Source organism: Rhineura floridana, chromosome 5, assembly GCF_030035675.1.
Source record: "Rhineura floridana isolate rRhiFlo1 chromosome 5, rRhiFlo1.hap2, whole genome shotgun sequence".
Lineage (NCBI taxonomy): Eukaryota > Metazoa > Chordata > Lepidosauria > Squamata > Rhineuridae > Rhineura > Rhineura floridana.
The window spans coordinates 80943971-80959542 of record NC_084484.1 but is presented as its reverse complement, the minus strand read 5'-3'; the positions used below and the strand labels follow the sequence as shown (position 1 = coordinate 80959542).

At 40.7% G+C, this 15572-nt stretch overlaps 1 protein-coding gene across 3 annotated transcripts in view; it reads right to left on the bottom strand.

The window, feature by feature from the left end:
• Positions 1-11477, bottom strand: part of PDK3 (pyruvate dehydrogenase kinase 3) — a 44459-nt gene extending 32982 nt beyond the window's left edge. Inside the window, exon 1 of one of the 3 annotated variants that reach the window (XM_061627338.1) lies at positions 11427-11477. Coding sequence is in view for 1 of the 3 variants with exons in the window: in XM_061627336.1 (XP_061483320.1) it covers positions 10654-10759 (106 nt within the window). In the remaining 2 variants the exon portion in view is untranslated. Of the gene's footprint in view, positions 1-10653; positions 11307-11426 lie in introns of those variants that run through there. The other 2 variants (XM_061627336.1, XM_061627337.1) reach the window with 2 other exon arrangements.
• Positions 11478-15572: the final 4095 nt, after the last annotated feature.

The following is a 15572-nucleotide window of genomic DNA, read 5'->3' as shown; positions in this document are numbered from 1 at the left end:
CATGTACCTGGGGTCACTATACATTAACAAGGAGAGCCATGAATGGATCTTTAGGAGCCATGGAGGGAAGCCTCCAAATTTGATTAGAGCTCTGGCCCTGCAGAAAGAGGGTGTGTTCCCTCTGCAGTTTTTCCTGATCTAAATTGCCCTTTCTGCTGCCAATAAAAAAATAAATTGTGTATGATAACAGCAGCTTCAGAGGAGTGGGCAAAACTTAAAATCAGGCAAACAGCATATGGGAAAGGGTTACACACTCTCTCAACTTAGTGTCATCCCTTTGATTGAATTCTGCCCCATTTTAAAGTAAAAATGAAAAAGCTAGGGGATCCAATCACAGATCTGCTTCTTAATTTGTAATTTAGCCCTAACAGTAAATGTTCTCATGCTTTCATATAAGTGTCTGCATTTCTCTCTACAGTACAAATCACTGTGCCAGAGTTCGTGATATGGCAGCAAAGGAATATTGTATTTATCACTCGAGAGAAGCAAATTTCACAGAGCAGTTTGGTGAATTTTATTTCAGAAGCATGGGGGTGGAAAAGTTGTAAATAGTAAAAACAAGGTAAGTTAAATTGTTGTGAATAACAACTTAATAAAATAAAAAAGGGTAAACTAGATTTGGGCATAACATAAAACTACGTTTTAACTTGTTCATAATCTAGAGTTAGGGGTGAGCAGTGAGGTAGCCAAGTTTGATGAAAAGGGGATTGTAAAGAGGTCTAAAAGGACCTCTCCAAACTGAGTGAATGGGTAGTAAAATGACAAATACAATTCAATGTAAACAAATGTAAAGTAATGCATATTGGAGCAAAAAAACTTAATTTCATATATTCATGGGGTCTGAACTGGCAGTGAATGACCAGGAACAAGACCTTGGGGTCATAGTGGATAGCTCGATGAAGATGTTGATCCAGTGTGCGGCAGCTGTGAAAAAGGCAAATTCCATGCTACAAATCATTAGGAAAGGTACTGAAAATAAAACTGCAGATATAATAATGCCATTATGTAAATCTATGGTGCAGCTACATTTGGAATACTGTGTACATTTCTGGTCACCTCAACTCATAAAGGATATTGTAGAGCTGGAAAAAGTTCAGAAAAGGGCAACCAAAATGATCAGAAGGGTGGAGCAACTTCCTTATGAGGAAATGTTGAAGCATTTAGGCCTTAGAAAAGGCAAGTGAGAGATGACAGGATACAGGTGCATAAAATTATGCATGGCATGGAGAAAGTGCATAGAGAAAAGCTTTTCTCCCTCTCTCATCACACTAGAACTCATGGACATCTAATGAAGCTGAATGTTGGAAGATTTAGGACAGACAAAAGAAAGTACTTCTTCATGCACTGCATATGTAAACTATGGAATTCGCTCCCAGAAAAAACAGTGATAGCCACCAACTTGTATGGCTTTAAAAGAGGATTAAACAAATTCCTGGAGGAGACTATCCATGGCTACCACCATGATGGCTATGCTCTGCCTCCATGGGTGGAGGCAGTATGCTTCCAAATACCAGTTGCTGGAAACTGCAGGAGGTACTTGCAATTGCTGCGCCACAACCCTCTCAATCACCTTCCCTAAAAAGGGGTTATTTGCAACCGGTGAGTAATTGTCGCAGACCAATGGGTCCAGGGTGGGCTTTTTCAGGAATGGTCAGATCACTGCCTCTTTCAGGATGGCTGGAACCACTCTCTCCTGCAATGATGTGTTGACCACACCCTGGATCCACTCAGTCTAACCCCCTCTGCAAGCTTTAATAAGCCAAGAAGGGCAAGCGTTGAGAGAACATGTTGCTGGCCGCATCATCGCAAGCACCTTGTCTACATCATCAGGCCGCATCAGTTGAAACCGTTCCCAAGAAGTTGCAGCAGATGTTGCACTGGACATCTCACTGGGGACTATGGTAGATGTGGATGGGGCATCAAGACTGCTATGGAGGCAAGCAACTTTACCCTCAAAGTGCTTTGCAAACAATTCACAGTGGGCCTCCGAAGGGTCTAAGACTCCATTTCCTGGAGCTGATGTAACAGACCCTTGACAATATGGAAAAGCTCCACTGGACGGCTACTTGAGGATGCAATGGGCACAGAAATGGGCCTTCTTCACCCCCTCACCACCACACAATAGGCACAGTTATGATGTTTACTCGGTGCCCAATCAGCCTCATAGCACGTCTTTCGCCACTTGCTCTCTAGGAATAGCATCCTTGACATTTCTAGTCCTCCCAGAGCTTAAGATGATGTTAAATTCTGCTGCAGAGTAGGCATGTGTATATATGAAAAATCACATTCGTTACTTGGTATCTAATATTGAAGTCATCAGAAGTAAAAGGCGGGAAGAGAAACATTTTTGCTCACACCTACATGTTTACTGCATGACAACTAAATGCAATACATGCCTACCACTCTGAATATTTTTTCACAAAAAATTCATTCATTTGACAAGACTGTTCAAGAGATTACTGTCATATAAAACAAGCAAGTCACAGTAATAAGACAATCTAAACTGTCAGTTTTATACATAAATCCATTTTATAATTTTTGGTGAAAAAACAAAAACTGTAAAGCAATTTGATATTCTTGTGAGAATGATTTTCCATAATGAATGTGTCTAATTCAAAGCTACTAACTAAAACAAGACAAGCATAGGCAGTGTGTTCTTCAATTTCTCTTACATAAATACACTCATTTTTTTCACTTTAGTTTGTGATGTGTCTGCTTTTCTAGGGTGACATCCAACTAAGTCATATTCTGAGTAAATCCACTGAAATCAATGGGTCTACTCTAATTAATATTGGCTATCACCCCGAATGTTTAAGTAATAATATCATACATAGAGTACACAGCTAGCTGGACTAATTTAATAAATATTACAATTCAAGCAATCTATTATGTTTGTTAATAAATTATAAGTTTGTTAACTTTCAAGGCTATCATAATTTATTACCAATAATGAATAATATTGTTAGAATAGTTATCAGCAGCATACAACCATTATTTCTGCTCTGTCATTCACTTTGAACACTCTTCAAGGGCACATGAAAGGAAAAAGTATCAGTCAAATATGCTGATACTCTCAAAAGTAAAGTGAAACTGTACAATATGGAGCATTTGCTTCTGATTAAAGATAATTTGGAAATAGTGTTTGGTTAATTTTTTATGACAACTCAGATGATGTAAGATTATTTAACATACGTTTCAATCTTGCTGGATCTTCAGACGTTCCAGGAGTTTTCAAAGTAATCTGCCCAAATTCCTAGGGATGGGATGTTCAAGATTTTTTTTAATAAAACCTTGCATCTTCCATTTTTATATTTTAACATTGGTGGTGAACCTTTTTCAGTCTAGAGCAGCCTTTCCCAACTGGTGTGCCTCCAGATGTTGTTGAACCACAGCTCCCATCAGCCTCAGCCATTGGCAATGCTGGCTGAGGCTGATGGGAGTTGTGGTCAACAACATCTGGAGGGACATTGGTTGGGAAAGCTGGTCTAGAGACTGTTCCTCTTCGACAATCCTTCAAGGCCACATGCCTGGGGTGGGTGTGGCCATCCAAACTCACACATATACAGACTGCCACTCTCCCCCGCCCCCCTGCAATTAGGCTCCACAAAACCAGTCTTTTTTCAAGCCTAATACTTGCAGGGGGCGATGAGGAGACATCACTGAGGGCTGGATGTGGAGGCCCATAGGCTACATCTGGCCTATTGGCTACCATATCCTACCTCTGTTTAAATGGTTAATTAAGTAAACACAAGCTCAAAGTCAACATTAATTAAAACTTATTATAATAATCAATATAATGAACTATGATTGATTTCTTGTGTTGAAGTAACCACCCAGCAGCACTTTACACTGGATATATAAACTAATACCGTATGCTAGGAACTTAAATAACTAGCCTATGTATTGTGGGGTGCTACCCTCAATTATTGAAATTCATGTTCAATTCATGTTCTATTACTGGATAATTCCAACCTCCTGATCCAAGTTTGCTGGGTGATATAAAGAGATGTATTTACATTTAAAAAAAAAAGCTTTTTTGGGGGGAAAATTATCTTTGGATGACTTCGTTTCTTGCTGCTATCTGCGTTGCTCTCGCATGCTTTGACAATCTGAAGGCTTCAGGCCTACCATCTAGTAGGTAACTATATCTTTCTTTATTCCAATATTCTAGGAAACCTAGAATAATAATATACAAGTACTAGCTGGAGGGAATTAAGAGGAAAATACGTAATTTATTCTGTTAGTAAAAATATAGTTTTAATTAAATATATCACATATATATCACAGCTTATGTAAATATATATATATCACATCACTTTAAGATATTTTCAAGTTGCTTTGCTGCTGTAATGTCAAAGTATTATCTTCGTTTTGTTTTCTATCAATCCCATAATACCAATGGGAATTTCAGTTATTTTATTTTGTTTCATCATTTATGAATGTATCATGATTTTTCATTACAAAATCTATTTCCTGAGAATGTTATACCTTTAATAAACCAGTGTATTTGTTTCAGTTATAATTTGGAGTTTGGTAATAAATTGTGTTTACCTCCTGTTCCACTGGGTTGCTGTTGAGCAAACAGAACCAGGAGATGTATACAATGAAGGTTGATGCATTGGCCAGAACTGGCATGTCATGCATGGGCCTTGACTGGATCCACTAATTTAGAACCTAATTTTCACTACATACACCTATTAGCTCCACAATAACTACGATACTGTTTGCTAAACTGCTCTTCAGAACTGTTAGCTATTTTACTGGTTAAAACCTGCAGAACTACAAGCAACAGGTGTTTCTACATCAATGACAAACAGTTAATTTTATCTCAATCTTTTAATCACAATTTTTAAATGTACAAGGAGTTTCAGTGCTGATGGCACTGTTGTAAACAATCAATTTGAGGAAATGTTTTAAAGATAAATTTATTACAGACAGATAGTGACAGAAAACAACAATTTTATCCAGTTACTAACATCTCTTTCCCACCCTTTTACAGTCTAGGAACTCGAAAGGGGCACATGACTGTTTAATAGTCAGATAATCTAATCTAACGTTTAAATTTAGATTATGTTAGCACTAGATAGTTGAAACTTGAAGCCTTTACAAACAGTTTTCACTACTTTTTGCCTGTAATTGCACTCAATTGAGATAAAGAAACCAGACCACACTGTTTGAATTTCAGGGTTTCAAGGATTTCAAAGGGATTGACCAACAGAAAGATGAACAGTAATATAATGTTTTCGGCCATTAAATATATATTTTAGATTACTTTATCTTTCCCTATATGCATTTACACCAAACATAAAATCAGATACCCAATTTTTTCTTGAATTTATTATTGTCCATCATCATCACTCACATAAAAATACCTGATACGTGCATAAATGAGCATTCCTTATGGACTGTATATAGGTAAAAAGTCATTGTAAATTAATAAACACAGATTATACATCTTGTTTCATAATAAATTTCTTAGTTAGCAGTGCATACTGTTTTCAAACCAAATATTTTAAGTAGCAACCATCATTCTATAAATCAATTTCAGGTCTTTCACAAAAAGTTAATATCTAACTTTGGTCAGCTATGTCCCAGTTTATATGAAATCACAAAGTCAAGATACCTACAAGAGATCCATTTTTTTTCAAAGAACAAAAACAGAACAAGACAAAAAGTAATGAACATTTTTGCTAGGTATCTTTTATGACTACTCCACATTCAACTCAATGCATCCTCAGGGATTACTATTTCCAATTCCCTTTCCCATTTTTTATAAAAAATCACTAGTTCTCCTTTTCTTTACTGACTAATGCTTGTATTCCCCCTTTTCAATATCCTGAAGAAAATATTTTTCAAATTTGTGAAGAGTGTCTGGGCCATATGCTGTCATTATGGATAGATCACATGCCAAATTTCAAATTATTCTCTTGATTTACTATTGATTGATTGAATTTATTAAGTCGCCCATCTGGCTGGCTGTCCAGCCACTCTGGGCGACGTACAAAATAGGCATACAATACCTAGACATTAAAAATCTAAAAACAGTGAAGATAAAATCTAGCCCACCCCAAAAGCCTGCCTGAAGAGCCAGGTCTTCAAGGCCCAGCGGAAACTCATCATGGAAGGGGCATGACGGAGATCATTTGGGAGGGAGTTCCACAGGGTGGGGGCCACAACTGAAAAAGCCCTCTCTATTCTTGCTATCTGTTCCTATCAAATTATTGAGCCATTTAATACCTTCTAAATCCAGACAGGCCTTTTGCTCTTGCCAATACATCTCCTGGCATTAATGTATTAATCATATAACATTATGTCACTGAGGAGGGGGAGGGCCTAAGCATAGAAATACTTTACATTCCCCCCCCCAAAAAAAACTTGTGTTTACACAGTTATTACAGCAAAATTCTCATTTCTTTCACATCATCAAGCTTTTCTCAAGGGAGGGGAAATGCCTTTTTGTTTTATTTTAACTGGATTCAGTTCCTTCTACCATTCCTTAATCATTGCTAATTTAGCTCTGTAGTAATATTCAACACAATGTTGAGAACTTCATGTCTCCTTCATTCAATGGTTTACAGAATTTGAAAATCACTATTCTTGCATTATTTCCTATTCCAAACAAACTTACCACATGTTTTATTGTACTTGCTAAATTTGTCACTTATAATGGAACATCTATAAGTAGAAATAAAAGTTTTTTGGCTGAAACTTCCATTTATTTATTGTTATGCGCTTTCTAGATTTTTCAGTGACCAAGAGATCATTATGATTTATATATTATTTTCAAAAAAGACAGATCTATATTCCTAAATATTTCACCAAGTATTGAAAAAGTATCCCTCAAAGTTTGAACCTAACAATTCTGAGTTATTTAAGCTCACTTCAAAATCTGATACAGGCACAGGAAAATGTTGTAGAGTATTAGTTCCTTATAATTACTAGTTGTTGTTTCAAAAAAATTACTCTCTATATAAAAAGGCACAATGTACAAAACAACTGAAGACACTAAACTGTTAAATTTAACACACACAGCATTTTATAACAAAACAATCTTATCTTTAAAAATAAAATAAACGAGAGACAAGAAAATCAACGTTTCACTTATCCTTGGCCAACAAAACCAAGTCAAAATAAAATCTCAGTATATCACCTTAAAACATCTAGCCAGGCAAAGGCTCAAGCTGGCTTCCAACAGGAAAGAGGATACAGAAGCCAACAGTGCTTGGTACAGAGCCAGGGGGAGCCTATGGCCCTCCAGACGTTGCTCGTTCCTGACCACTGGCCATGCTGGCTGGGGCTGACAGGAGCCGGACTCCAAAAACATCTGGAAGGCTACAGGTTTCCCACCTCTGCCACCAAGTGTGTACATCTAGGCTGGTACATCTGGTGCAGATGTAATGCTGCCTGACTGTCATTGCCAGCCTTCAACAGTTCCACTCGCCACAGCTAATGTGGAGCTGACTTCTGCTAAGCATGACAAGCAGCCAGAATTGCTCCCAACTTTAAAGGTGCAGAGGGGGGCAGCAATTGTCTCAGCATTCGCCTAGCAATCCCAACTACATCCCCAGCACTGAAGTTGGGCAACAGATTAGGGATTGTATGGCAACTGCATGGCCAAGGCACCTGGAGAATCTTAGCTATGAACAGCCAAAATGGTAATCCCCACAAGACTTCCCTACTCCAGGAAAGGCTGTGAGGGTGGTGTTGGGTACTGCTGTTTGAAGGTACTTAGAGCACCTTCACACAGTAGCACATATCCACTGCCCTCTCCCTAAGAATCTACCACGTAGCTTGTGTTTTTTGAAAGTAGCTATTAGGAAAAAGTTAGGATTGTTTTTATATGCTAAGGTAAAGATGGGAAAAGTCACTGTTTGGAGATTCCACACCATGAAGATGTCATTAACTGGATGCCATCTATTTGTTTTTCAAGAGGAAAAGATAACCACATTTGTTTTTCAAGATAACCACTTCTTAAGCATACGATTCCCACAGTTTTCACATTCATGTTGTTTTCTGGGAAGAATGTGTTTAACCTTCAAAACCCTTAGTGACCACCTCCCTCTGAGTGTCCCCCTGACAAACTGATGTCAGTGAAGCACAATCTTTTGGTGATGCCCTGAATGAAGGCAGATATGAAAACTCCTACTGTTGCAGCTGCTTCTCAAAGCATCCCAGAACTCTTCTATAGTTTACAGAACAGTAGGCATATGGTATTTATGAAGAGTTATCTGTGTGGAAACTTGAGCGCTGCATTTGTCCTAGAGGTATTCAATATGAGTCAAGTTCATATATTGTCCCTCGTACATCTTCTGTAGGCCTTTTGCTAGGGAGCTTGGCTGACAAACATCCTGGCTGCTAAGTAGATTAACTCATATTTTCATTCATTATAAAAGATCTATCTAAAAGCCCCAGGCCCCTTCCTCTCAACAGTACATTATAAGCTTTGCTCACTCATACAAAGTGGTATCCCTAGAATCTGTTTATTCCATTTTGGTACTATGCGTCCTCTTGCCAATGAGGTACAAATGGGTGTACATAGAAAACGGTGTACATCATCTCAGCTGGTAATAATTAAAACAAGACCCAGAAATTTACCAAAAATTATGAATGCCAATGAGTTTAGAGACATCGCACAACAGTTTCACAATAAGGGTTGTGGTGATACCGAATAGCACTAAAGAAAAGGATAAAGGGCTTTTTAAAACCCAAGGTGAATTCTAAGTGCTAATGGCAATGAAATGTTAAATAACAAAATCATAAAACTAAGAAAAATAATGGACTAGGTCAGTGGTTCCCAAACTTTTTTCTCCGTGGACCATTTGCAAATTGCTGGTGGTCTTAGTGGACCATGTAATGAATGTTCTGCCTCTTGTAGCAATTGTAATGAGCTGTGCTAGATGCTGTATGATTTTAATTGTATTTTTATTGCTTTGTTTATTTCTTATATATTGCATTTTATTATATTACCATTTGCATTCCATAGAATTCAAATGATGATACAATAAAATACAATATAAGAAACAAAGCAATAACAATACAATTAAAATCAATGTGCGTATTTAATACAGGCATGCCGCAGACCACCTGAATGAAAAGAAATTCATCTGCTGGCCCACTTGAATACAAGCCACTGCTGCAGAGGAATAATCAGAAGCTCATTTAGAATGCTCCATCATCTCCTTTGAAGTTGAGTTACCTGCTGTCAGGTTGGCCTGTGACTGACAGGTGGGCAGCCTGTCAAAGTGGCCCACTGAGGTTGGGGGATGCTCAGGAACTAGGCTGCTAGACAGATCCTGTTCCCCACCCCTGCTGCAAAGAGAAAAGCAGCCAATGGCTTAATTCATACGATTCTTCATGGGCCAACTTGTTCCTTCCTCTCCCTCCTCTTATCGTGTATGTTCTAATTCCCTCTTTATTGGCAGATTTCTTCTAATGCACTGTTTTCAACTGATGGGTCAGGATCCACTACTGGATTGTTATCTAAGATGGATCACAACTGTAGCGCTACCACTGTAGAAATATATGGTAAAATATTAAAAAGGGGGTCACCAAATGCCCTGAGTTGGAAAAAAATTGAAGACAACTGCATGATCAGATCTAAAGGACGGCTTAAAGGTACATGAGACCACCACCTTGCTGAAGTTAAGCAGGTCTGGGTCCAGTTAATGCCTAGAAGGATGATTACTTGGCAACCACATGTACACTGTCTTGGGTTTCATGATGGAGGAAAGACAGGATATCAATCAATCAATCAATCAATGGCTGAATTATGAAACAGTGTTTTTGCAGTTAAAATATGGTTCTGAAGTTAGTATTAAGTTGCCAGGATAGGATGGCATCGTAAATTGCTATTAGAGGAAACTTGGAAATATGAGAGTGTTGGAGCATAAGGAAGTGAGAAAAGAGGATGACAGCATGTGTCTGTCGCCTGCTCCTAATAACCCATGATTTGGAGAGTGAAAACGTAGCATATAAATTGGTCCAAAAAATGTGTGAAGGCACTTGATGCAGCCACCTTGCTAATACTACAAAGTCTGGATCTATTCAGTACATGGAAAGGAAATCTTGTGTATGTCACCTTGAGCTCCTGGGAGAATATAATGAATGCTTAAATAGACTGATCTACAGAAGCTGGTCAACTTTCCCAGGGTCCTCGCCTTGTTTTCCTGGTAGAGAACTTATATGTTAACAGCTACAGGACACACAGAAATTAAACATGTGGAACTTTCCTCATTCTCACATGTGGGGGGAAAGCGTCATGGTATTGACCTTCTGCCTGCAGCTGAGCCCAATCTTCCCTACAGTTTCCCCAACCATCTTTACGGCCCTGCTCAGTACGCTCCTAAAAAACATTCCCCTTCCTCCTGAAATGCTGTCAACTAATCGTTTTATAGTGGCTGTTCTCCACGGGCCCTTCTCCAGTCTTGACCCTTTGGGGAAGCGCCTAAGAAGCGATTCAGATTCTTCCGTTTGTTTGGGGGCCCAGGCTCGACACACACACACACACACACACACACAGGCCCTGGGAACGGCAATGCCGTGACGTCACATGCAGACCGCTCAGCGGGAGCTTCCTCCTCCATCCGCCCCCCCCAAATACTCCGCGTCTGTTTTTTGTGTCGCGCTGCGTACAGGTGCTGTTTCGTCACTCACCGAAGTCTAGGAACTGCTTGATCGAGAGCGGCGACGGGGAAAAGCGAGAGTAGTACTCGATCTGTTTGGGGATGGGGCTCTTCAGAAGCGCCCCGCATAGCCGCATGGCTCTGGTGGGTAGGTTGGTAAGTGAGTGAGAGAGGGAAGGAAGGACTGGGGGGGGGGAGCGCGTGTGCGCACGGACACGCCAAGCAATGGCAATACCGGCAGCGCCGGCAGGTCTCTGGACTAACCAGCCGAGCAACTGTCTGGTGGCGCGTGGGAGACTCACACAGACAAACACCGGGGGCGGAGGACGGGGAAGGCGCTCGCAACTGTCACAACGGTCCACCCGCTCCTCGCTGCCAGTCTACTGGGGGCGGGAGCAGCAGCTACTGCTACCGCCTCCTTGTCCTCCACACGACCGTCCCTCTGGCATATTAGGTGGCTGGGGACATTGCGCCGCCTCCCCACTTTCCGGAGCACTTCGACCTGACCCGTCTCTGCCGGCTATTTGGTATTCCTCCTTAGCCCAGCAACGACAGCAAGCGCCCGCCTTCCGAGCGTACGCAGGCTTCTAACTGGGTAACGAGCAGCTAGCGCCTCCACCCCCTTTCCTTTTCTTGGACGCCCGAGCAAGCGCCGCCTGCCATCACCATGACACCAAAAAGGATGCGCACGCGCCGCCGGCCGCGAATTGCTTTTCCGGCCTACAGCTCGATTTGAAAGTTGAGGAGACGGACATCCGCAGACCCGTGGGAGGCCACATGTTTTTCCTGCACCTCCTCTCATACCACAGATCAGTGCCTGAGGGTATCCCGCGCTTCTTCCGTCTGCTTGTCATTGCTTTCCAAAAGCCTGGCCTGCGGCCATTAAAACAAAAAGGAATGGGGAACTGATGGCTGTCTAGATACTTTTGAACTACAGTTCCCATCATCCCCGACCATTGGCCATGCTGGAGTTAACAGCAAACAGCCGGAGAACACCAATTTCTCCATCCTTGATTAAAACGTTTAATCTCAACATGGATCTGATTGTACTTAAAGTGGAATAGCTGCAACTCAAAATACATTATTTATGGAAATAGGCAGAAATGGCAGGAATATAAGAGAATAAGAGTGCTGACATTTTATGTTTATGTATAATGTACATGCGTGTGCGCTAGAAATCAAGCTTCATTCATTCATGCTCTTTTCTTACTCACATGCACAGACTCTTAAATATTTGAAATGGGACTGCCTTCAAGTTGATTTTGACTTATGGTGATCCTATGAATAGGGTTTTCATGGTACATGGTATTCAAAGGTTTACCATTGCTTTCCTCTGAACCTGAGAGGCAGTGACCAGCCCAAGGTCACCCAGTGAGCTTCATGGCTATGTGGAGATTCAAACCCTGTCTTCCAGGCCGTAGTCCAACACTCTAACCACTAAGGCCACGCTGGCTCTCCTTAAATATTTAATGGCTATGAATTTGGGGGAGGGAGCAGAAACTTACAAGAACCCTAGAACAAATGTGCACACACTAGCAGCATCTTAAGAAAGGTAGCTCTTAAAAGGTGAAGACCACCTCAGAGCCTGCTCCAGGACTATTCCCTCCTTCACACAAGGCCAGTCTACCACCAACTACTCTGTGGGAGCAAATGATTTTTTATTTGTTGACACATTGTTTATTATGGGTTTTAAAGTGTTGCTTAATGTTACTTGTATGCCACATTGCAAGGTTTTGTATCCTGAAAGGTGGGATATACATACAGTAGGGCCCCGCTTATACGGCGGGTTAGGGACGAGGCCCCCGCCGTAAAGCGGAAATCACCGTAAAGTGGAACCCAATGACTATAATGGGTCACGTTGCGTGAAAATGCTGCAAAAATGCTGCAAAATCGGCTTTAAAACGGGTAATTTCCCCTAATTGAAAGCCGCTGCATCAGTGGAACACCAGAAAATGGAACGCCGTAAAGCGGGGCCCTACTGTAACTGTAATAAATAAATCACCCTAATACCAAAATAGGGCCAGTGATTTACTAGGCAACTCTGTGGAAAAGGGGTTGTTGGAGGGATTGGTTGAATGGTTGCTGCTCTGGGCTCTCTCAAGAGGAGGGGCTGGATATAAATTGATTAAATAATAATAACAACAACAACAACTCATCTAACACATCCTCCAGCAAAAATGTACAAAGCAAAACAGGGAGGTTCCAAGTCTAATGCACTCAGCTTCACAGGGAACGCAAAATGGGAAATTACTCAGAGTCAAAATCACATATGCATTTTCAAACACTTGTATCAGTAGGAATTGCCATTAGTCACTCGCAAGTGCTTTTTGTTTTTAAATATCACCAAACCTATTGACTCAGGCTGCCCTATGATTAGTCTAGAATGCACTGCATCAGGCTTCACCAACCTGGTGCCCTCCAGATGTTTTGGACTACAACTCCCATCATTCCTGATCATTCACCATGCTGGCTGGGGCTGATTGGAACAGAAGTACAAAACATCTGCACCAGGTTGGGGAAACCTGCACTACGTCATAATTATTGGTGACTACCTGACAAAGTGTAACCTCCCAGACATGTCTCCATTGAAATGGACAAGATTCTGTGAAAGTGTTAATTTCACTCCAAAACTATTCTGTTCTCTGGATTCCATTAAAAGTGTCAAGGTAGTAGTAAATCTTTACCACTTTCACCAGCTTTTCTTAAAAAAAGGTTTATACTATATAGGCACTTTAATAATATTTTATTTAAAATCTCCTTGCCTTGTGCCAAAAGCTGATAACCACCAACCCTAATATGATTAAAAAATAGAGCAATCTTCTCTTAAGGAGGAACAGAAGTTTTCCACCCATATCCTCAATAACCCAAGCTAAAATAATGAAGACATTAAAGAGGTGTGAAAAAATCCTGTTTATTTGAATTAAGTTTTAATGGGTACTATGTATTCTGTTGTTTGTATTGTAATGTACATTGTAATGGGTTTGATGAGAAAAGTCTTTCTGGTCAGGTGAAAGTTGGTTTAACTGTCACAGGGGAACCTTAACTAACAGCTAATATATACATTTTGTCAAAGCAATTTCCCTGCTATAATGCATTTTAGTGTTATTTTCACCTAATTTATTCATCTATGTACATTTCACCTAAGTTAGTTTTGTACACATTACTTGACTGGAGAACTGCATTGCAAAAGTCAGAGGTGCAAATTTGGAAATTGAGAATTAGGTAGGTTTCCCTTTAAATGCAAACAATCATATTTATCCTCCATCACTAACTACAGCATGAGGGCTGATTTTGTCAGGATTGCACCTGGGGAGGAATGAGTTAAACCTTCCCTCATGCACTGCAATTGTGAAAACTGGGAGGGTCCCACACCTAGGATTACATTTTTAAATCCACTGATGTGGCTGCTCGCCATACAATTAAAGTAACATGAGATTAGACCCTCAGAGAGAAAGAAAAGAACCAGAAGAGAAAGAGACTATGTGCTTAGGCAGAGAGAAATAACACACACTGAGAAGTTTGTCAGTATGCCTAATATAGACAATCTGTGTGTAGATTATGCTGAGCTTCTTGCAGACTGCTGCTAGTGCAGACAAATTTAGCAAGATCAGCATAGGTAACATAGCGATGGTGGCCCAAACTAGAGGCACTGTATCATCAGACCCTTGAGCTGATGGGTAGCTTTTGACATTCTTCCTGTTTCATTCCCTGTATTCATACCAGGACGAGCTTGGAAAAGTTACTTTTTTGAACTACAACTCCCATCAGCCCAATCCAGTGGCCATGCTGGCTGGGGCTGATGGGAGTTGTAGTTCAAAAAAGTAACTTTGCCAAGCTCTAGACTATAATGAGGCAAGCTGAAACAATTGTGCCAGGCAGCAGGTGTGGAGGAGTTGGTGTAAAGCTGGAAGGGAACTGGATGGAGCGGGCCCTTTATAAAAGAAATTGATGCCAAAAACACTTGATGTATTAGAGACACTTGAGAATAATTTTTAAGAACCAAAACTGCCTGGAAAAGCAACTTCCCAGTGAGCCAGACCTACCAAAGTTACCAGCCACACATGACTAGAAGGGATTGATGAAATAAGCCACAAAACTGCTATGATGACACAAATGAATAACTATAAAGAGTGGAAGACATACAGATGGTCTAAAAATAGCCATAAGATAAAACAGATAAAATATTTCAAATACCTGAGTGTTGTCTTCCAAGCAGTCAGAAGGCACATGCAGAATATGTTGCCCAGACAGCTCAAAGGAGCTCTGCTTCCATATTCCACTTTTTTAACACCAGAGAAGGTCACTATGTACCAGCTGCAGTTAAGCTGCCAACCCTGGCACTGCTAAAGTAGTGCAGGGGTCAGGGGAGTAGACAAGGAGAAGGGGGGAGGGGAGGAATAGGGTGATGGGGGAAGAGCCACTACCTGCCTCAGACAGTGTAATCTTTTATGCTGGCCCTGGTTGACCCTATTGTAGTGGCATCATGGTGGAGGGGAGTTTGAGGATTCTCAGCGGACACCTGCCTGTAATGGAACGCATTCCCCATGAAAACTCACCATAGCCGAAGCTTGAACATTTTACAGAAGTGCTACAAGGTGTTTGTGTTGGCTTCAAGTGGTAGAGTTAACCTGGCAGAGTACTAGGCCTTTAGTACTGTGTTTTATCAGTTTAACTAATCTTAACTCAGATTGTAAATAGTTTTCAAAGTATTCTTTCATCCAGCAAAAGCTACTGTATATGTGAGCAGAAATAGGCTTTTGGGCACAGGATTGTGGGAGGGGCAGAAGGTGCAACAGGTTGTTGCACAGAGTTTGTATTGGGGGGGGGGACTTGCATCTGAGGATGGAGGAAGGCATGCAGAAACCAGCTTAGATATAACTGTCTTATTCTGAGTAGACCTTTGCCTGCATTTGGTGTTTTGTGGATCAGGGAAAATAAGAGAGAATATGG